Here is a 22,416-nt window from a genome sequence, read left to right on the forward strand (position 1 = left end):
TTCCATACTAAGTATACAGCAACACAAAAATCCCAGCTCATGATGTGCAAACAACTCTGCATTAACAGTGCATCAGCAACACCTACCTTCACTACTGCCTCCAATATTAGCAAAGAAAGGACTAAAGCTGAAAAATCTTGTTCTGATCGTGGAAGGATGAACAAATTAATTTAAAAACCCAAACAAATCAGTTTCTTAAGTTTCTAGTGTAACATTTCTCAGACTAATTAGAGATTTTAAACTGTCTGACTTCATTGTCAGATATTAACATATGCTTATTTTATATTACTACATTTACACATATACACTTCACCAAAGGAATATTTTATTTAAAAAAAATCGAAGTTCATCAAATATTAAAGTTAACTTTTCAAAATTTAACACATTTGTGCTAAAATTTCACAGTTGTTAGAAACATGACAATTACATATACTTTATCTGAATTCAAATTTTAGTGAAAGTCTTCTGATGCAGATCTAACCAAAGAAGAAATAATCTAACAGTATTACAAAACTTGTTAGAAAAAAGGAAAATAAAACCCTAATACTTGATTACAAAAGCATCTGAAACCACTTTTAATTCAGTATTCAGACAAAAATGCAACTTACTAATATTTGCCGGTTACCCAAGAGGTTTTGGGTGTATGTGCTGTGTGTAGATATTTTGCATCATCCTTTATTTAGCTTGCAAACTATTATTTGAAGCTCTTCAGCAGCTGTTTATTAGTATGCAGATATATTTCTCTTTTCTGTCCCTACGTTGGCAATGACTGAGAACAGTAGGAAGGCCAGGCACAGAATAGGAGAGGGAACCAGAAGGTGCTCTCCATATGAAGCATTCATGTCTTCATTTGGGTTCTTATTTCAGGAATAGCCTAAGAGGAAAGCTGATGGGCTGAGTAGCAAATACAAGGAGAAAGACTACTTAAGTTTACTAAACCCCTTTTCTTCTACTCACTCAAAAAAAAAAATTAAATACAGCTGCAAGTGTTGTATTTTTCACACATGTAATAATTTCTTGATTTACAGTATCTGTTTAACTATCTCAATAAAGAAACTAACGAACATTAGTTTTAATCTGCATTATTACATTACAATGAATTATTTCACATGATCTTGGAATGGTTCTTAAAGGAGATTAAAGATATCATACAGAGAACACAATTTTGGAGCTTTGATTAGACATTTGTTCTAATACATAATCCACAGTATAACAAAAATACAAATACTGCTTCTGAAGTTCATGGTTCAAATTCGTTCCTTCTCCCTTCTTTTAGCAATACGAAGTCCTATAGAAGTTTAATGAGGGGCTCCATATGTGTTTACTGTATATGAGTCATGGTTTTGTTATCCTGTTCAGCGTCCCAAGAGCCCTAGTATGTGTCGTGCTATTAATAAATTATATTAAAAGGAGCATTCATTAAGCAGTTGAAAGGACAGTCCAGCTGCATAGTAAGTTGGCATTTTGGTGTCCCTGGCTACCACTCGGCCAATGATGGCCAGAGGATTTACACAAAAACCTCCCATCATCATCCTTAATGAGAGTTACACCCAAATGTCCACTGCCATAATGGGAAAATATATTCAGGGCTGGTTAAAACTGAGCAGATCCTAGAAGTGCTGAAATAAGAGGTAATGTTGCTCTAAGATCTTTGCTTATGGAGTAACGCCATTGTTTCTCCTTCGTGATGACTGCTTCCCACCCTATTTTGTCAGCATGAAGGCAAAGAGCTGGAAATGTAAAAGCCTAAGTATTAGCCAACAGGAATGGAAGGAGTGAGTTTTAAACTGTGGTTAGTATTTCTGAACACAGAAATGCGCTCATGCAATGAAAGAATACAGCATACATTGACAAGTGCAACTGCTAATGGAAATGAGTAATGATAATTTTTTCTTACTGGAAAAAAAGCAAATTCAGCATTTGAAGTTATATTATGCTAGTAAATGGAAATTCACACAAGACCTACATGTATGCAGTTCAAAATGTCCATAGCACCAAGAGTCAGTTTTTTCTTTAGCATATACCCATTGCCAGCAATGAAATGTGTGTTGAGCTCCAACGCAATAAGAGAAGTAAGTCTGTCTTCCTTCCTTTCAGTTAGCTTCAGTTAGGTTTTTCTTCTAAACCATCTTCATACTTATCATCCTCACATTCCACAACATCATCATGATCACTGAGAGCTTGCCTTCTCCTCTTCCTCCTCCTCACAGGATTGGTCAGACTGTGAGCTTGCCTTCTCCTCTTCCTTCTCACAGGATTGGTCAGACTGTGAGCTTGCCTTCTCCTCTTCCTCCTCCTCCTCACAGGATTGGTCAGACTGTGAGCTTGCCTTCTCCTCTTCCGCCTCCCCACAAGATTGGTCAGAGTGAGGATTTGCCTTCTGCTCATCACAGGATTCTCCTTCTTGAACTTTATCTTCATTAAGACTAAAAAAATGAAGATTTGCATTTATTGATCGGGGGAGGGGTTTAAAAAATCGGTTTTAAAGGAATAAAACTCAAGTACTCTGGCCCAAATCCTGCCAATAAGAGTCAATCTCTCCGGGTTGGGGGGGAGGGGGTTATTTGCTATGGGTAGAGCCCCCTGTTTTTCACAAATGCAAGACAACATGGAATAGAAACAAACTCACTCTGCAGCAGCAGCTCCTGTCCCATGAGGTTGAGCCCAGCTGCCTGCTCTGGAAGTTGCAACCTGGTACACGGGGTTGCAGCACCACTCACACAAATTTGGGCTGGCCACGCCTCCTGACAAAGAGGCAGCCAGGCCAAACCTGAGCAGCGCTGCGACCTTGTGCACCAGGTCGCAATGCCCGGAGGGGGAGCTGGGCCCAGCTTCCCAGGACAGGAGCGGCCACTGTAGGGTGGGCTCACATTCTTCAGACCCCTTCCTAGAGGCGGAACCCAACCCCCCCAGGATTTCCACCCCTTCCCTCCCTGTCCCCCTGATGTGGATAAAAAGAAAACATTAAACTCTTGAAAACTAAAACAAAAAATTATAAAATATAAGAATTTCAAGGGTTTTAACAATGGGGAAGAAGGCCTCATCTCTCTACACTGCAGAGCAGCTGCAGTAGCCTCCCCATGCTGCCTGTGTCCCCATCCTGCAGGAAGCAACAGTCTCTGGATCTCAGTAGTGGCAATGTAGGACACATTATAGACCTGGCCACCCTGCACAGCCCCCCAAATCCCAGCAACAGCTATGCAGAGTTGGCAAATATATTTTATCCAAGCATTTAATGAACATTTGAAAAGTTAACACTTTTAAAATATTTATTTTTATAAACAACACCCCAACAACATTCTATTAAAAAAAAATATATATCTCCCTAGCAACCTGCCAGAATTTCTGGCAAAGGTTCAGAAATAAAACTTAAACGGGGAGAAAGAGCAATGTATTTTTTTTAAATGTGCATTAAGTTATATACCCCGTGTTAAAATATTTAAGAGGATATTGTATTACAAATTTACTGTGTGAGCATATCATTTTCATTGTCTTTTGTGAATTAAACTTTTTATAGAAACACTGACACTGTTAAAATGAAAACTACACCTCTACCCCGATATAACACTATCCTTGGGAGCCAAAAAATCTTACCGCGTTATAGGTGAAACCGTGTTATATCGAACTTGCTTTGATCCGCCGGAGTGCGCCCCTTCCCTCCCCACCCCCGGAGCACTGCTTTACCGCGTTATATTCAAATTCGTGTTATATCGGGGTAGAGGTGTATATGCAGCCAAATAGTTACCTCCAAAATACAAATAATTTTGTCTTCTAAAACTAAAACAAAACTTGCCATCACTAGGTGTGTAACCACCACAACAAACTACTGGTAACTATTACCTTTCTCTGTCTTCAGTGCAGCTTCCAAAGCCATTGGCATTAGGCTGGTCCAGCAATTTAGCAGTTTGACTTTTTTTTGAAAGGAAGTCCTCACAAATCCCCAGTTCTCTCAGTATATCAGAGTAATGCTTTTCTGCTGCTATTCTGGCATTTTTCTATATAAAAAAAAATTACAGCATTCTAAAAATTAATGTATTATTAAGGGCCAGATTCCAATACCCTAAATTAGGTTGCATAGTACCTTATGCCAGTTGCTCTCAACCTTTCCAGATTGCTGTACCGCTTTCAGGAGTCTGATTTGTCTTGTGTACCCCAAGTTTCACCTCACTTAAAACTATACTTAGGAACTACTTGCTTTCAAAATCAGACATAAAAATACAAGTGTCACAGTACACTATTACTGAAATATTGTTTACTTTCTCATTTTTACCATATAATTATAAAATAAATTAATTTGAATATAAATATTGTACTTACATTTCAGTGTATGGTAAGTATATAGAGCAGTATAAACAAGTCATTGTCTGTACGAAATTTTAGTTTGTACTGACTTTGCTAGTGCTTTTTATGTAGCCTGTTGTAAAAGTAGGCAAATATCTAGATGATGTGATGTACCCCCTTATGCCTGAGCCCCTGGAAGACCTCTGAGTACCCCAGTGGTACGCATACCCCTGGTTCAGAACACTGCCCTGCACCATCCTAATCCCCTCAAATTCAGAGTGATAGTCAGTATGAATATGAAATGGCAGAATTTCTTTTAGAGCACTATTGAAAAGTTCACAGACCTGCGATCCTGCAAGTAAAGACTGTGTAAGAGGGCTTTGCCCAAGGGAAGGGCACAGAGGTTGGGTGGGATAGAGTCTTCCCTTCCAAACCCACATGCATAGATAGCCCAAGGCAATGGCCCAGACAGGCCTGATTGAAAGATATCACCTGCTGCTCTCTCTGTGGGTTTGTGACCCTGTTGAACTGTGCTGTGCATGGACCCACACCCTCAACATGCCCACATACATCTTTCTTCTGTGTTATAACACAGCATATATATAAAAAACCATATTCCATAGCTGTGAGGAGCCTCTGCTGCCTAACTCTCTTTTGAGTTTTTCATGCCATCAGAAATGGGGCAGAGATGTAAGATTTGCTCCTTAGTGTCAAGAATACACAGAGAATGTTCTGTAATGTACTGTCGGGTTATGGGGTAACATTACAAACAGGATTAAATTATCAAGCACCATTATATTCCGAACTCCTTGTTTGGCAGTATTACTCATACACTCCACAAAGGGCAGAGCAACACCACTAGCCAATGACAATTCCATTTGGGACAACAGAGGCTTGAGTGCGGTACATATTAAGTAAGTCAAATCCTCGTGCCATTTAGGCTGGACCATAATCTATTAGGATTGATTTGATTTGTATGGTGAGATAGCAGTGAGGAAAATATGCTTTAGATCATACAAGCGGAAAAACCCCGCTCACTCATTGCTTCTTCAGGCCTCCAGAGATTATTTTAAGTCACAATCGATCATTTAATTTCTGCATATTTGTATTTCTAGTTTTAATAGTAGTAGTTTCCCTTCAAACAAATCTTATGAAACATCCAATCAGTACTGCTGGCTAGCTCTTACTGTGATGCCTCCAGCATAATACACTTCTCTGTTCTAATGACGGTCAGGTCTGTTTCATAAGTTGTTCATGGCAAGGGAAAGCTACTAAGCAGTAAATAGACCTCATTTAGACCTGAATTAGTTCTGGGACAGGACCCTTAATCAACCACCCCCTTAATCAACTTAGAGATAAAGTTGTTCATGTGCATTTCCTATAAATGTGATCATTAAAAATCCAGGAAGTCAGTTAAGCCCAGATACACCTCCACATTAACCTCAACTTACATGCCTCACAATGCATCACAATGTTCAAAGACACACAAAGAGCCTTCACTCCACAGACATGCACCTCTCAACTCCAGTCCATGGGTAAACACTTTTTCCTTTTAAATAAAGTGTTGTTAGTGAGACATCTTCCCAAGACACAAACCCTTAAAGGCAAGGAAATGCCAATTTACAAGATACCTCTTAACTGTGACCTAATGGCCATACAGCCCATTTTCATTGACAGTGACAAACTCTGCATTGCCACAGAGAACATCCTTCTGCCTCTAAGATATGGAAATCACTATACACATCACATTAATAATGCAAAACTTTAGTTACAACCTCAGTCACATTACCAAATATTCAGCATTCACATTCATGTGCAGGTTAAGTGCAAAGCATGTTATGTGTTTGTGGGAAAAATAATGAAGTCATAATTACAGTTTAATTACACAGTATCCCTTCTTCACCTCACACACAAGCCAAAATGGAGGGGAAAAAATGTATATTTGGAAGATGGCCCACGCCTCTCTAAGCAGGCAGCAATGAGTGCTGGGCGCAATGCATGGTAATATAATTTTATTTTCATGGGGACAGATACCAGGCAGAGTTTTATAGTCAGAGGGGAACTGACATGCCTGCCTACAAAAGTTTTCAGACATCCTCTAAAAAATATTCAGCACTGACACTGGCATTGACTTAGGCAATATTCGGAGATGAGTTTAATTAAGGAATGAGAGCAAGGTAGGAAGACAACCTGAGTGGCTCTTTCCAAAAGCAATGGCCTCTGGTTTACTCTTTCTTCCATTTCTTCCCGCTCCTGCAGATACTCTTGCATTCTTTGCTTCTCATGTTTCCTATTATAAATATAGCATGACACAGAAATTAAATGGATTGTCTTTAGTTATTATTTATAGAAGTGGTAGCAGAAAGGCCAGGCTATGCTACAAGATGCAACTTCCTAGAGTAGCTGCAAATTACTTTGCTTGTGACAGACAGAACATCGTGCTGTTGTTTTTAAAGTCAAAATTTATGTATTTTACATTGGTTATGCGCCAGGTTAATTGCCTCAAGTTCTTTTACCAGAGCAACCATGTACCTTTGACAGTGGGAAAACTAAAGAACACTTAATGTTTTTTGATGTAATCAATTTGGAAAAACAGGTAGATGTCCTTATAAATGAGTTTAAAAGCATAAGTTCAGGCTCTAACTTGTGCGCCCTTTATACATTTTAGGATTTTCAATCTATATTGAACTTCCTTTAATTGCTGCATTCTCATTTTGATAGCAATCCCATATAATTGTTTTTCTAAGAAAAGTTAAGAGATGGAGGCTTTTGGAAGAGCTGGGGAAGTTAGAATATACCACGGAAGATTGGTACTTTAAGGAGTGTTAATATCTCTTGCCAGATGTTTCAACTAATGAGAGTCCCACATCTTTCTTCTTTGTTTTGGTCTTAACGTTTTAATTTATCTTTCAAAAACAGAAAAAGTCCAGGTGCCTTCCATTTTTAGTTGCAGAGCAGACATCTTTCCCATGTCATTTTTAAAGCATCCTGCATATCTACAGAACTGTATAAACAACCACCTGTTAACGCTGCTATCATCTCCTCCATGTAATAGTAATAATAATAAATAATAATAATAATAATAACTTAGCATAGATGACTAAAGATGTGCAACAATCTCAAAATACACTGCAAATATTAATGAATATTCATTCATTCACCCTGCAAGAAAAAACTGTTCACCATTTTACAGAAGGGGAAACCAAAACCTAGAATTAAAAGTCACACGCCCAAGGTCACGCAGCAGCTTTGGACTAGAATCCACCTCTGCTGAGTCCCAGTCCTATCCTCTAACCACTAAGTTATAGCACCTTTCATAAGGACCCTCTCCCCCAGCAGTACTCTGATTCACAATCCATTAGAAAAAGGTCTCTGGCCTTGTTGCTGCCCATTCTCCTCTGCCTGCTCTACAAAGAAACACAACTGCTGCCTCCCCCATGCCTGCTTCCTGCGTCCCATGCGCCTCCCGTTAAGCTATGGAGACACATACCAGAGTCATGTAATACATCTGCCCCACTTCCTGCTCTCATTAGATTTGACTCCCAAATCAGAGTAAAAAAGATATTTGCTCAGCAATCAGGAAGCAGAAGACACCTAATATAAAAACATAAATATGAAGTTAAATTTTAAAAAAGAAAGAGAAAACGTGGTTGTCTTTTTCCTTGGCAATTTGAAAGTTGTAAGAGTGGAGTTAAAGCTGGAACTGTACTAGCTACACGTTAATTTAACAGTGTTTATTTAGGGTTACCATATGTCCGGTTTTTCCCGGACATGTCCGGCTTTTTGGTAATCAAACCCCCGTCCGGGGGGAATTGCCAAAAAGCCGAACATGTCTGGGAAAATACCGGCCAGGCACTTCCCCTCCCGGGCTCCAGCTGCTCTGCTCCTCCCCTGACTCTTCGGCTCTGTTTAAGAGCCGAGCTGCCCGAGCGCTCCGGCTTCGGGCAGCGCCCATGCCTCCGGATCCTGAGCCGCCGGCCGGGCACTTCCCCTCCCGGGCTCCGGGGGCGCAGGATCCAGAGGCATGGGGACTGCCCGAAGCCGGAGCGCTCGGGCAGCTCGGCTCTTAAACAGAGCCGAAGAGTCAGGGGAGGAGCACAGCAGCCGGAGCCCGGGAGGGGAAGTGCCCGGCCGGGAGCACAGGGTCCGGAGGCATGGGGGCTGCCCGAAGCCCGAGCGCTACCGGCTTCACGGTTTGCCGGGCAGCCTCCAGACCCTGCGCCCCCGGCTGGGCGCTTCCCCTCCCGGGCTCCAGCTGCGCTGGGGAAGCGCCGGCCAGGGGCGCAGGATCTGGAGGCTGCCCGGCAAACCGTTAAGCCGGTAGCGCTCGGGCAGCCCTTTTTGCGTGGCTGGGAGGGAGGAGGGGGAGTTAGGGCGGGGACTTTGGGGAAGGGGCGGAGTTGGGGCGGGGAAGGGGGTGGGAAAGGGGCGGGGCCAGGGCCCGTGGAGTGTCCTCTTTTTTTATTTTTTAAATATGGTAACCCTAGTTTATTAGTGAGAACTCCTATTTCCCTCTTCAGATTATATGCAGGTTTAAAAACAAGCCTGCCTTGTTATTTGTGGTATAATTTAAAGAACAGCATATAAACCTGAATTCATCAAAATGGACACCAGTTCTCAATTCCCGATTGATCAAAATATTGTATTTGTTCATGCCCTTTTCTATCTAGAATTTTTGACAATGTCTAATTTATGACATACATGAATAGTTACATTAACATGGTTTATACTGTTACTGGATTGTATGTTAAACATACAACTTGCATCTAGAGGTTCAGGATTTGGGGGATATAGCAGAATACCTGATAATTTTTAATTTGGATTTAGACATCCGAGCTAGGCTCTGATGTGGATCATTGGCCTCAGCCCGGGTTGTTATAAGTTTTTGCAGTTTTTTCACTCTTTGTTTCTGCTTTGCTCTGATCCTTTTTTGCTCTTCTTCCAGCTTTCTCTTTTCCTCAAGTGATTTCCTGAGTGGAAAAATAAACTAAGACTGAATTAATTTTAATCTAGAGAGAACATAAGGAAGGCTCTGTGAAAGGCAGTTCAACAGAGAAGAGGAAGGAGGAAACAAGGGTGGGACAAGACAATGGAATATTTATGTTTCATTTGAGAAGTGGGGGCTTCAGGTATATATTGGGAACCAATAGGCTGTTATAGTCCTTTTCCTCAAATGTCTGTATGGGAAAAGAAAGTGTATTACAGCAGCTAGAAAACATCATCAAAAGATGAAAATAACCACTAGCAGTAATGAAAAAAACATGGAATTAAATATTTGTTGGCATAAACTAACAGTCTATGTTCTCAAGGATTTATAAATTAACTTGTACTGTATGTAACATACTACTGGACTATTTACCTTATAGCTTGTATTCGTCTTTTGGTAGACTCTGTGATTCTTGGAGATTCAGATTGCTCACGTCCCAAGGGAGATGAACTTGCACTTGAACACCTCATTCGAGGTTTGCATCTTGGAGAGGCGTATGGCCAGCGTGTTTCTTTTAATGTTTCTTCATCTGCTTGAATGTCCTGCAGAATCTTCCCTTTGTTGGATGGGATACGTGGAGTACGAAGATTGAAGGGTTCACAAACTGTGATGTGTTTCACATGTTTCTGTTTCAGGAGCCTATTCTGGAATTTTTGGTGCAGTGTTTCAAAGTCTGGAACCCTAGATTTGATCCTTGGTTTATGCTCCAGTTCTTCTTTCTGTTGATTGCACTTTTGTTTCCTCTGTTTATTGATAGTTCTACTAGCCAGTCTGCTGTTGGGAAGAGAAGAATTACGTAGCAACTCTTCAGCTCTCATTTGGATCCTAATTTCTCTATAGAGCTCTTCTTCTTTTAACTTATCATTAATGGCTGGACTGTAAACAGATTTAGGGACAGGTTTTGCTTGGAATAATTTTGTTTTCTTTTCAGGCAATGAAAGGTCTTTTAATTGCATTTTCCTAATTTCTTTCCTTTGCTCCTCCCTCCTGATAAACTGAAATGGTCTCTGAGAGGCCAAAAGAATATCTTTGCTTCTCTCTTTCACAAACTTCCTGCGTTCTTCATTTCTTTCCATGATTTCATGATAGAGCGGAAGGAAGACGGAAGCAGGCACAGGATTGGCTCTGAATTTCTTTTGACACTCTGCTTCTTCCTCTAGTTGTTTCTTCAATAAATTATTTTCCAATTCTATCTGTGACTTTGATTTGACATTCTGTTGTTTTTTCTTAGCTTCTCGAATAGTCATCTGGAAAGGCTTAGGCACAGTGACCTTTGGTGACCACTCTTGCTGCTTCTTCCCCATCATTTTGAATGTTGGTGAATTTGGTAAGCTACGTTTAGTGTGATAGACATAGTCGTCCACAGAAAACCCATCCCACATCTTTTCGATCTGCTCCTTAGCAAATGTCAGTGACCCAGTTTCACTACCATTTTCTTCTTCCAACTCTAATTCTGCATCAGACCCATCAGATAAACTTGAATAGGACAGATTATTTAAGTCAGGCTCAGAAAAAGATTTATGCAAATTCAGAGGCCGAAATGAGCTCTTATCCCATATTGATCTAAAAAAGGAAAAAAGTAGTTTTGGGTGTAACAGGTTTAATCTTGAGACAAAAGCCAACAATAAATCATTCCACTCTTTTTCCCCCATCTGTAAATTACAAGGCACTTTACCAAAGACGGTAAGCAGCATTACTCCACTTTTTTGCAAGAGTGTAGAGGCTGGGCAGCATGGGATGGGCAGAAACTCATATTTACTATGTGTGTGTACAGCACCTAGCACAACAGGGCCCTGACCTAGTTGAGGCATTAAGACACTACCACAATAAGTGTTTAAAAAAAAGAACTCTGTTTTAAGAACAACAATAATAACCAGATGCATCATCTCTGGCTGGGGCTGGTAGTTCAAATACAGTAAAAGCTTTGTTATCTGGCATGTTGGGAGAATGGGGGGGTCCCGGTAAGTCAAAAATTCTTATTAACTAAGAGGGAGGGAGTTTGGGTGTAGGAGGGGGCTCAGGGCTGGGGGTTGGGGCACAGGAGGGGGTGCAGGCTCTGGGAGGGAGTTTGGGTGTGGGAGGAAACTCGGGGCAGAGGGTTGGGGTGCTGGATGTGGACAGCGCTCACCTCGGACAGCTCCCCACAAGCGGTAACGTCCCTGCTACTCCTAGGCGGAGGTGTGGCTAGGCGGCTCTGTGTGCTGCCTTCACCTGCAGGCACCATCCCCCGCAGCTCCATTGGCCACGGTTCCCAGCCAATGGGAGCTGCGGAGCCAGCGCTCGGGGCGAGGGCAGCACATGGAGCCCCCGTGGCCCTTCCTCCACCTAGGAGCAGCAGGAACATGTCGCCGCTTCCGGGGAGCCATGGAGAGATGTTGTAAATAGCACTGTTAATAGCAAAGAGCCTTACTGTAAAACGGAGGGCCCCAAACTGTGGGGCACGGCCCCCTAAAGGAGCAGGGGGGAGTGTTCAGGGGGCCTGGTAGGCCTGGGCCAGCCCCCATGGAGTGCAGGGAATGAGCGCCACCCAGCCCCGCCAGCAACTCTGCTCCAGGCCCATCCCCAGCCACGGCCTCGGCTCCCGTCCCCACGCCTGGCCCCGTCCCCAGCCTCAGCACAGCTCCGCACCTGGCTGTGGGCCCAGCAGCTGACTCCCACTGCAGCCCAGCTGTGGCTCTGTTTCCAGACCCGGCTGCAGGTCGACCCCCCAGCCCTGGCCCCCTTACCCCTGTCCATGACCCTTCCCATCCCTGCCCCAGGAGTCACGGCCCTGCTCCCAACCAGAGGGGGCGGAGGGTGAGGGGGCGGGGTGGCTGAACAGGGGTTAGGAAGGTTGCTACCCTGAAAAGTTTGGGTACTACTGCTGTAAAAACAAACAAGTCCTCCATCCAGAGTCTGCATGTGGTTTAAATATTCAAAATTAATATAACATATGGCTGTGCTTGCAAATAGAGAAGGGATATCACTTGAAAGGCAAGAATAATATTTGATAGGATTTGGTTCTTGTTTCCTAAGAGACAGAATTGGAGGAGAAACATGATGGCTAGGCAGAGGAATGGGAGTCAGTATTCACTGTGTGCCCTTGGACAAGTCACTTTAACCTCAGTTCCTCATCTATAGAACAGGGATAATGTCTACCCCGCCAAAGGAAGTTGTGAGGCTTACTTAATACTTGCAAAGTGTTTTAAGATCTTTGGATGAATGATGATCTGCCATTCTTACTGTGTGGCCTTGAGGGAGTCACTTATACCTTGATTTTCAGATGTAAATTCAATGGAAGCTAAGGGTATTCAGCACCTTTGAAAAATAGGTCATTAGATTTTCTGTGCCTCAGAATCCACATGTGGAATGAGCATAGTAATACTTCCCTGCTTCAGAAGAGTGCAGTGTTCATTAATATTTTCAACATGCTTTGAGATCATCTGCGTGTGCATCTCAGTTCATCAGATCCCTGCCATTACAGGGACCATGGGCATTGGTGCACCTTGGTCCCTCCTGTTCTTTGCCTGTGGCTCACAATACTTTAATCTCCTGAGGATTGTAATACTTTGGTCTAATTCTGGTTGTTGCTCATAGTGTGAAGGTGTCTGGGTGGTATTAGTGGCCTGGCATATACAGGAGATCAGACTAAATGAGCTGGTAGTCCCTTCTGGCCATGAACTCTATGCTCAGATTAAAAGCAATACAGAAGTGGAGATAATTATTAAACTTACCTATAACACAAACTGGGAGCAGCATCCTTATTGTCCAGGGGCTGTACTCCTTTCAAATGCAGCTTATTCTGATACATGTTTTCCAGTTTTGCCATTGTCTCCAGGTAGGCATTCTTCAGCTCTTCCAGCTTCAAGTAATATTCCTGATTTGAGTGGCACATTTTGGGAAAGTCTATCCAGTCCTCACAGTCCCCACTTAGAGTGGGGCTTTGCTGTCTCTCAGTATTACAGTCCAAGTCAAAATCATCCTAAAAAATAAGGAATTGAATTATTTTCCTTCTAACCATAAGAAAAAAGTTAGTGACCAGCAAGCAGTTTGCTTAGATAACAGGTGCTGCACTACTCAACAGACATACATTCCTTCCCCCAAAGTGAGGAAGAGCTTCAAACTTTTGTGCCTAAATAGACTCTTATCACTACATTTCCAGAATCATATGCTGAGCGCTGTGAAGTGTTGTCCCGAGCCAGTTATGCACAGTCAGTAGCTTTTGTATAGCTTCCTCATCTTTCCTCCCCCTTGAAAATATTTTGAACCCTAATCTATAGCACATTTTATTAAAACAAGATGTTACACAGTTAAATCTTGTCTGCACTAGCCAAGGAAACAATTCTGGCTCTTTTCTAGTCAGAAAAACTCATTGACCATAGTTCTGAGATAAAGATGCCAACACCATTTCTCTAGCTAGCATAGACAGGGGCTGTGTGTTTCAGACAGAGATGGGCAAAAGCAGGCCTAACATAAAATGAAGAAGGCTGGAAGAACTGTAGTCACCATTAAAGTCTTTACAGTTGCTGTTGGCAGATAGTACTGAAAATACTGTATTAATATTAGCGAACTATTAAGTGGCATTGATCAGGGAAAAGATAAAAATGTAAATGTTTTGATGCCACTCACCATATGGCATCGGTGCTGTAATAGTCTACTTGCAGAATAATAAAGTATACTTTACAGGGCAAATTCCAGACCCAGTGAAGTCAACAGCAATCAGACTCTGAATGTATATATTTCAGAAAAGTCAAAATTACACTTACCGGTAATTTTTTCATGGAATCATAGAATCATAGAATATTAGGGTTGGAAGGGACCTCAGAAGGTCATCTAGTCCAACCCCCTGCTCAAAGCAGGACCAATCTCTAACTAAATCATCCTAGCCAGGGCTTTGTCAAGCCTGACCTTAAAAACCTCTAAGGAAGGAGATTCCACCACCTCCCTAGGTAACCCATTCCAGTGCTTCACCAACCTCCTAGTGAAAAAGTTTTTCCTAATATCCAACCTGAACCTCCCCCAAGGCAACTTGAGACCATTACTCCTTGTTCTGTCATCTGGTACCACTGAGAACAGTTTAGATCCATCCTCTTTGGAACCCTCTTTCAGGTAGTTGAAAGCAGCTATCAAATCCCCCCTCATTCTTCTCTTCTGCAGAATAAATAATCCCAGTTCCCTCAGCCTATTCACCTGTATAAACACAATAGGTTTTTGTTTGTTTGTTTTGTTTTAAACAAGAATTCCTCTGGTATAAAAATAAATGCAAAAAGACTAACCAATGCATGAGGAGCCTTACTTTCTATTACCACAAGCATTTTGAAAATAAGTAGCCATCTGACACAAAAAGGGTTAAATCCCCATTTTAACAATATATTATGGAGATCAAATTTTGGAATGGTGGGGCCTACACTAGACTATCCGTTTACATGTTCTTTTACCAACAACCACTTAGGTCCAGATAATCACATTATTCATAACACTTTTAAGGTTGCAGGAAGTTGGAGAAAGATGTACAGTAAAAACAAGTTAGTGTATATATTTTAAAAATGTTTCCTGCAATTATTTTCAATGATCCATTTTAAAGTTACATTTGTTTCTTCATCTATGAAATGGGGATCACATTTACTCTGCTTTGTAAAGCACTTTAGAGTTCTATCCACAAGTCCTAAGTTTGGGTGGGGTTTTTTTGTTTGTTTGTTTTTTTGGTTTTTATAGAATCTTAAATTCTAACTGAAAATTCTTGTTTGACTATATTTTTAGTTAAGTTTTCATCCCAACATCCTATTTCAAGTTTCATACAGTACAGACGACTTGACACAGACTAAATTATACAATCACAAGGAAGTGAAGCTGCAAGGTGTCCAGATAGAGATTGCCCATGAAAGACCAAGCATAAATACTGCTTAATATTCTACTACTTGCTGGTATCTTTGTTTCTTTTGACCTTGTGTATACAAACAATGGTGATCTCAGCTTTGGATCCGTGGAAAAATACTAAATTATTTTCCACTGAGTTGCACATCAACTCCTAAATCCTCTCTTCAGACACTTCTATGTAAAAAAAAAAAATCTCATTAAGAGATTTGTGTGGGCACAAGTGATGCAGTACTGCCATCTGGCAACTGTTATTCTAAATTAGGAGATACCACATTGTGTGCTTACTACGCTGTCAATAACAGATTTTTAGAAACACTTGCTTCAAAGTCTGTATTTATTGTAAATATAAAGGACAAGTTAATCAGCCACTATGGCAATGCACACAACTTGGCTATTAAAATTAACTCTACATGAACCTATCCTTTTGCAAGGGAACTCTGGATGATTTTTGGCATTTGGCTTGCCTGATTTTAATCAGTGATGAATGAACCATTGTACAATGTTGCTGCCTCAACAGAGCATCCTTTGGAGCTTCGGGTACAAGGCTGCCACTTGATGGGCCTACCACTGAGGTGGTTTGTTTGTCCAAGACAGCTGGGCACAGTAGACAAGGTTTGCTAAGCTGCCTGCTATGGAAACAGCTGAGGCATTTGGGGGGAAGGGAGGGGCTGTGAGTGGCACAGAATGTTTGTCCAAGGTTCCCTGCTGAACTACGTCTTTTTATTTTTTTATTTACACTTCATTTCTCCCCTCTCCACAGTTCACATGATTGCCTTTTTTTGTGATTCAGTGAATGTGTGCTGTTAGGGAGAGTCACAGGAACAATACACTGCTCGACCAGAAGAGTGAGCTATAAGGATTTCTTAAGAAGAAACAGCCAAATGCAAATTGTAAGAGTTCATAATCTGCATCAATACAAAAAAGGACAAACATTTGAATTAACAGAGAAATCGCTATCAGCCTGGAAACAGCTTAGCTGTGCTTTCTTAATGCCTGCCATGAATCAACAACAATTTGTCCTACTTCCTAGCAACTTGTCCTAGAAATCTCTGTCCGAATTCCCTGTTTCTGACCACTCCAATACCACACATTCAGATACTTCCTTGTTTTATCTTTCATGCTTTCTCTGATCTTCAGGAAACTTGTCTGACTTCGCTGTTACTCTTGGCCCTCTCTTTTCTTCTTCCTCCACACTCCCTGCAGCTTCGTCATCTCCTTTACTCTTGATTCCTTTGATCTTCTTTCACCATCCTGTTCATCTCTCTCATTCTCAAACTTGGCTGTCTACCTGCATTTACTATTTCTGCACTTGCTCCTGTAATGCCTATGCCACTGGGAAAAAAATCTGAGGAGTTGGACTACACCAGCATCCTCCACTAAGTCGATTCTCTTCCTTCTTTCTAAAGCTTCTCTCCTCCTCCAGGGTCAACTCTTGTCAATTCCTTTCCATCTTCGGTCCTTGAATTTATTTCCCATTTTCCCTCCTCTTCTGCATTCTTCTCTACTAGAAACTTGCATTCTTCCTCTTTTAATCTATCCAGAGCATTTCAGCTGAAGTCACTCAGTTCATCAGTCACAGAAGCATGGAAATGGAAGGGACCTCAAGAGGCCATCTACTCCAGTCCCCTGCACTGAGGCAGGACCAAGTCAACCTAGACCATCCCTCACAAGAGTTTGTCCAACCTGTTCTTAAAAACCTCCAATGACAAGGGCTCTACAACCTCCCGTGGAGCATATTCCAGTGCCTAACTATCCTTGTAGTTAGAAACTTTTTCTTAATATCTAACCTAAATCTCTCTTGCTGCAATTAAGCCCTTTAATTCTTGTCCCACTTACAGCAGACATGGAAAACAATTGAGCACAGTCCTCTTTATAACAGCCATTAACATATCTGAAGATTTATCAAGTCCCCCCTAGGTCTTCTTGCCTGGTGGTTTTTAATCTTTCCTCACAGGTCAGGTTTTCTAAATATTTTATCATTTTTGTGGCTCTCCCCTAGACTCGATCCAATTTAGCCACATCTTTCCTAAGGGTGGCACCCAGAACGACACAGTACTCCAGATGAGGCCTCACCAGTACTAAGTAGAGCAGGACAATGATCTCCTATTCTCCGGGGTCTTACATATGACATTCCTGTTAATACACCCCAGAATTATAGTAGCCTTCTTCGCAACTGCATCACATTGTTGACTCATATTCAATTTGTGATCCACTGTAACCCCAGATCCTTTTCAGCACTACTACTGCCTAGCCAGTTACTCCCCATTATGTATTTGTGCATTTGATTTTTCCTTCCTAAGTGTAGTACTTTGCACTTGTCTTCATTGAACTTTATGATGTTGCTTTCACACCAAGTCTCTAATTATCAATTGAATTGAATTCTAATCCTGTCCTCCAAAGTGCTTGCAAGCCCTCCCAGTTTGGTGTCATTCTCAGATTTCATAAACATACTCTCCATTCCATTATGCAAGTCATTAATGAAAACATTCAACAATATGTGACACAGGACAGACCCCTAGAGGTTCGCTCCCAGTTTGAGAGTGAACCACTGATAACTACTCTTTGAGTATGGTCTTTCAACCAGTTATACACTCACCCTTATAGTAATTTAATCATATTTCCCTAATCTGCCTATAAGAATATCATGTTGGACAGTACAAAAAGCCTTACTAAAATCAAGATATATCACATCTACAGCTTCCCCCCTTCCAGTAACCCTGTCAAAGGAAAAAATTAGGTTGGTTTGGCATGATTTGCTTGACAAATCCATGTTTATCCATGCTATTATTTATTACCCCATTATCCTCTACATGCTTACAAATTGATGTTTAATAATTTGTTCCAGTATCTTTCCAGATATCAAAGTTAGGCTGACTGGTCTATAATTCCTCTTTGTTTCCCTTTTTAAAGATATGGGATATGTGCCCTTCAGTCATCTGGGACTCACCAGTCCTCCATGATTTCTCAAAGATAATCATTAATGTTTTTGAGTCTGCTTCAGCTAGTTCCTTAAGCACCCTATGATGAATTTCATCAGGCCCTGCTGACTTGAATACATTTAACTTATCTAAATATTCTTTAACCTGTTCTTTCCCTATTTTTGCTTGTATTCCTTTCCCCTTGTTAATATTAATAAATTGTGTTATATATCTGGTTCATTAAGCTTTTTAGGGAAGACTGAAGCAAAATAGTCATTAAACATCTCAGCCTGCTTGATATAATCCATTACTAGCTCTCCCCCCCCCATAGCAAACCTACATTTTTCATTGTCTTTCTCTTGCTCCTAATGTATTTATAGAACCTCTTTTATGTCAATTGCTAGGTGTACCTCATTTTGTGCCTATGCCTTTCTGATTTTGTGCCTACTTGTTCGTACTATTCTTTTGTACTCATCCTTAGTAATTTGTCTCCATTTTTGTAGGATTCCTTTTTACTCCATGTCCTTGAACCCCTTCCATTAGTGTCTAGTGTGTTAGTGCATCACATTCAAGGTCTTTGTTCTGACGCTCATGATGCTACATAATCTTACCCTCATCTACTCCTATTTCTACCTCTCAATATGCTAAACTCCACATCTCCTCTTGCTTTAAAGCTTTCCCTCCATTCTTGCCTTCATACCTTTCAACATCCTTTCCCTAAACTTGGAACCATATCCCACTTCCTACCCATCTTTAAAACCCATTTCTTACAGGAGGAATCCTTCCTTTCTTCTTCTCATCAATAATCTCCTTATCATTTCTTACAGTTCTCATAGCATTTTGTTTTAAAAAAGTAGATTGGGAACATAGCTGTTATTATATAGAAGAAATTACTTCTCATACCAGATAGAAAAATACATTAAAACTAAGAGACAAAACTTACATTACTTTTGTTTTTAAAACCTCACTTGAATACAGCATTAAAAATACACCATTAATCCAAAGCTAATCTTCAGAAGATCATCTTGCCCTACTTAAAATATATATCCTTTCCCCTCCGGTGTTTTGTTGCTTAGTATTATTACAGTTGCCATAAGAGAATGTTAAAGCAACGTATTGGGGGTCAAGTGATCAGACTGGCAGTGGTCTTAGGGAACTTTCACCTTCCTCTGCAGCGTGGAAGTTTCCTGCCAAGATCATGTGTACAGCTCTCAATGAATTTCCAGCCATTCCAGGGGCTTCAGTGTACCTTGGTTCCTCCTATTCTCTGCCTCGTCTGAAAGCTGAACTACCTTAGCCTAATTTTGGTTGTTGGGTTTAGCATGCAGGGTGGCATTGGTGGCCTGTGATACACTGGTGGTCAGAACAGATGATCTGGTGACCCTTTCTGGCTTTAAATTATATGACAAAGAGCAGCCATCTCTACACTAAACTCTGGTCTTCCTAGCAGGTCTGTAGCCTCCACTGGAGTTGATGGAACATCATAAAGCACAGCATCAGAGCCATGAGTACCTGCTAGGTCTGAATGCCAGCACTTCCACGTTTTCTAATGCATCGCCTCCCTTACACAACAGATACGGGAAGATACAGGAAGTGTTAGTCGTGGCCAGATGTTCACAGACAGGCTATGCAGCTTTGCACCCCTAGGTTAGCTGCTGAGCTCCAGTGATATGCTCGGTGCTGTACAGAACTCATCCTACAGCGGGCCTCTGCCCTGGCGCGCTTCGCCCAGGGGCGCAGTAACTCGGGGCCCTTGTCATGCGAGAGCCCCCAACGGCCAGGAGCCCGCCAGCCCTCAGCTCAGGCAGGAGGGGGGAGGCTCCCCACACAAGGGAGAGGCGAGCCCCACCCTAGGGACCAGCGGGAGGCGAGACAGCCAGTCCCGGTCAGCGCTGCCGAGCCGGCCCCCGGGCGGAGAGGGGCCCCGCAGTACCTGCTGCTCCGCGGCGGCCGGCGGGCGCCTCTCCCGCTCGTACAGAGCCAGCGGCGCCCTGGTGCGCGGGTTCACGGGTGTCCTGAGGCAGGAGGTGGTGAGGAGCGCAGCTCGGTGCGCCGCGTCCATGGTCCCCGGGCAGGGGCAGGCTCGGCCGCCGCCGCCTCCTTCCCCCAGCGCCGAGTTTAGTTACCAGCTACACCGGTTACCGGGGACGCTACGGCGCCGCCATTGGGACAAACCTGCCCGTGTCGGAGTCCTAAACTGCAACTCCTCCCCCTCCACAGAACTCACCCGGGGCACGACGGGAAGCCCCCTCTCCGAGCAGGGGGAGGGGGGAGCCCCGGAGACTCCTGTCCTGCCCAGATGTTGCCAGCGGTGGCTGTCAAGTCCTGTCCCCTCTGAGAGCTGAGCATGCCTAGTAACCGCTGTTCCCAGGAAGGCTGTCTGCAGCCTCGGGAATGCCCAGGTGGTCTCCCATCCAAGTACTAGCATTCAGTGCAGTAGGGCTCCCGGAGATTCTGCTGAATCTGCATAGGTCATGCAGGCTGCAAACGCATCAGGCAGAGTGCATCTGGCCCATGGGCCACATGTTTGTCTTAGAGGCCTAGTAGTACCTACTTGTGGCAGCTTTCAAACCTTTCACTCTAAGGTCTAAGGAGCACATCTTTCGCCTTAGAACCCAATTCCAAAGCTCAGATGTGTCTACATGTAATATTTTTGGAACCATAGATAACTGACCATTAAATAAAAGGAGTGATGTCACCTGTTACAGTCAAAATAACCATCCTAAGGAAATATTAGTCAGGTGACTCACATGTTATTTAAAGTTGTACAAGGCCATGCAGAAATAAAGTGAATGGAAAAGCCCTGCATTGTACAGGTTCTGATTCTCACAAGGTGGGGATGATTGAAGGGTCCCAGTGAGGCTATAGAAGGTTGTGCAAAATAAATAAAGCGCACAAAAATAGTACATTTTAAATTATTTTAACTCTTACATAAGAATGGCCATACTGGGTGAGACCAATGGTTCATCTAGCCCGGTATCCTGTCTTCTGACAGTGGCCACTGCCAGAGGCTTTGAAGGGAATGAACAGAACAGGGCAGTCATCAAATGATCCATCCTGTCGCCCAGTCCCAGCACCTGGCAGTCAGAGGCTCAGGATTACCCAGAGCATGGCATTGCATTTCTGACCATCTTGTCTAATAGCCATTGATGGACCTGTCCTCCATGAACGTACCTAATTCTTGTTTTGAATCCAGTTAGTTTTGGCCTTTTAAAAAACTTACTCCAAACGAGCCCCGGAATAGTATGGCCTTTCAAGGTTACCAGTGTTGTAAACCTGCAAAACACATCCAGTGCTTTAGTGCTAACTGGTGGAGGATATAAGGATGTACAGCAGGCTGTTGATGCCTCTGCTAAGAAAATTATTAAATATAGACCTGCATGTAGCTGGATTTACCTTATAAAAAGTGTACAAGGCTCCTTTTGAAATTTGTATCGATCCAATGAAGTGGAAGTATGCATGCACAGAGATTGTAACAAAATTGTACTGGAGCACTAGATATCTTGAATGTAATTATTAAGGACCAAGGCAAAGGCACTGCTGAGCCTTAAAGGATGGCAGGGTGGTGCAGTCCCCACTCCAGATGCTTGTAATGTGATTGACAGCACTGGCACAATCAAGTCTGATCAGTTGGGGAATGGGCACAGAGAAGGTGCTACCGTCTCCATTCCCACAGCTCCCTTGGTTAGAGAGCTAGCAAGAAAGTCTATTTCTGGCATCCTGCTGGCAGCTTTCATTTAATGTGAACATGGGAATGTCACTCCAGAGGAAGAGCTTGGCCCTACCCAACTGGGGAGTTAATTGGCCAAAGGCCACCCCAGTAGCTCTTAAAGCTTCTTTGTGCTATATTGGCTACTATAACCATATTTGAAGAAGGGGAAATTTGTTTTAATGCACATCCATAATAGCAACAGGGCAGGAATATGCTGTGGAAGGTTCTAGTTGCACCTTTACCAGCCCCTAATTGCTGAGTTGGAATACCTCATTCTATTCTAAAAGTAGCAGCCGCTGGAGCAGTGATATTGTGAAGATTTTTTTAAAGTAAACTTTTTATACTCAATGCATGCAAGGATTTCAATTCAGCTCTGGAGGTAGAAGTGGTATACTAAAACTCCCTGCTCCTTTAAGGCCCTAGTGAACACTCACAAGGAAAAAACCTAATTAAGAACACCCTAAAAAGAACAATAGTGAATGGATTTGAATGTTGTTTAAAACTAATTGTTGGAAACACATACTCCTAGGGGAATTCTGCACCACTGCACAATGCAGAATTTGGGCTGCAGAGCTTCTGGCCGCCACTAGGGACTGCTAGACTCTGCAGAGCAGAGCTCACATTGAGCAGAGTGCCCAGCATGGCAGTAATTGAGGCTGCAA

General features: G+C 42.4%; 1 protein-coding gene across 4 annotated transcripts; it reads right to left on the reverse strand.

Annotated features, from left to right (window-relative positions):
* Window positions 1-305: 305 nt before the first annotated feature.
* FAM161A (FAM161 centrosomal protein A) lies at window positions 306-20,523 on the reverse strand. 4 transcript variants are annotated; one of them, XM_065589660.1, is made up of 7 exons: window positions 20,270-20,523; window positions 12,982-13,229; window positions 9,641-10,831; window positions 9,084-9,251; window positions 6,472-6,571; window positions 3,841-3,995; window positions 306-2,426 (listed from the first exon to the last, which is right to left on the reverse strand). In XM_065589660.1, exons 1-7 carry the CDS (start codon window positions 20,468-20,470, stop codon window positions 2,171-2,173), a joined length of 2,319 nt encoding a protein of 772 aa, XP_065445732.1. In that variant the 5' UTR covers window positions 20,471-20,523; the 3' UTR covers window positions 306-2,170. The 4 variants fall into 4 exon arrangements, with proteins under 4 accessions (XP_065445732.1, XP_008177249.2, XP_065445733.1 ...); XM_008179027.4 differs by lacking the exon at window positions 20,270-20,523 and adding an exon at window positions 19,976-20,258; XM_065589661.1 differs by lacking the exon at window positions 9,084-9,251 and having other exon boundaries at window positions 20,270-20,518.
* Between the last annotated feature and the right edge of the window lie 1,893 nt (window positions 20,524-22,416).

This window comes from Chrysemys picta, chromosome 3 (assembly GCF_011386835.1).
Source record: "Chrysemys picta bellii isolate R12L10 chromosome 3, ASM1138683v2, whole genome shotgun sequence".
Lineage (NCBI taxonomy): Eukaryota > Metazoa > Chordata > Testudines > Emydidae > Chrysemys > Chrysemys picta.

What these genes read in the sequence shown, in the direction of transcription:
- FAM161A (XM_065589660.1), bottom strand. Translation starts at nt 20,470, where the DNA reads ATGCTAGTACTTGGATGGGAGACCACCTGGGCATTCCCGAGGCTGCAG. An exon ending in AGACGAATACAAGCTATAAG is followed by an intron (nt 9,252 to 9,640) that starts GTAAATAGTCCA and finishes TTTTCCACTCAG; the next exon opens with GAAATCACTTGAGGAAAAGA. An exon ending in TTTTGGAAAGAGCCACTCAG is followed by an intron (nt 3,996 to 6,471) that starts GTTGTCTTCCTA and finishes TTTTTTATATAG; the next exon opens with AAAAATGCCAGAATAGCAGC.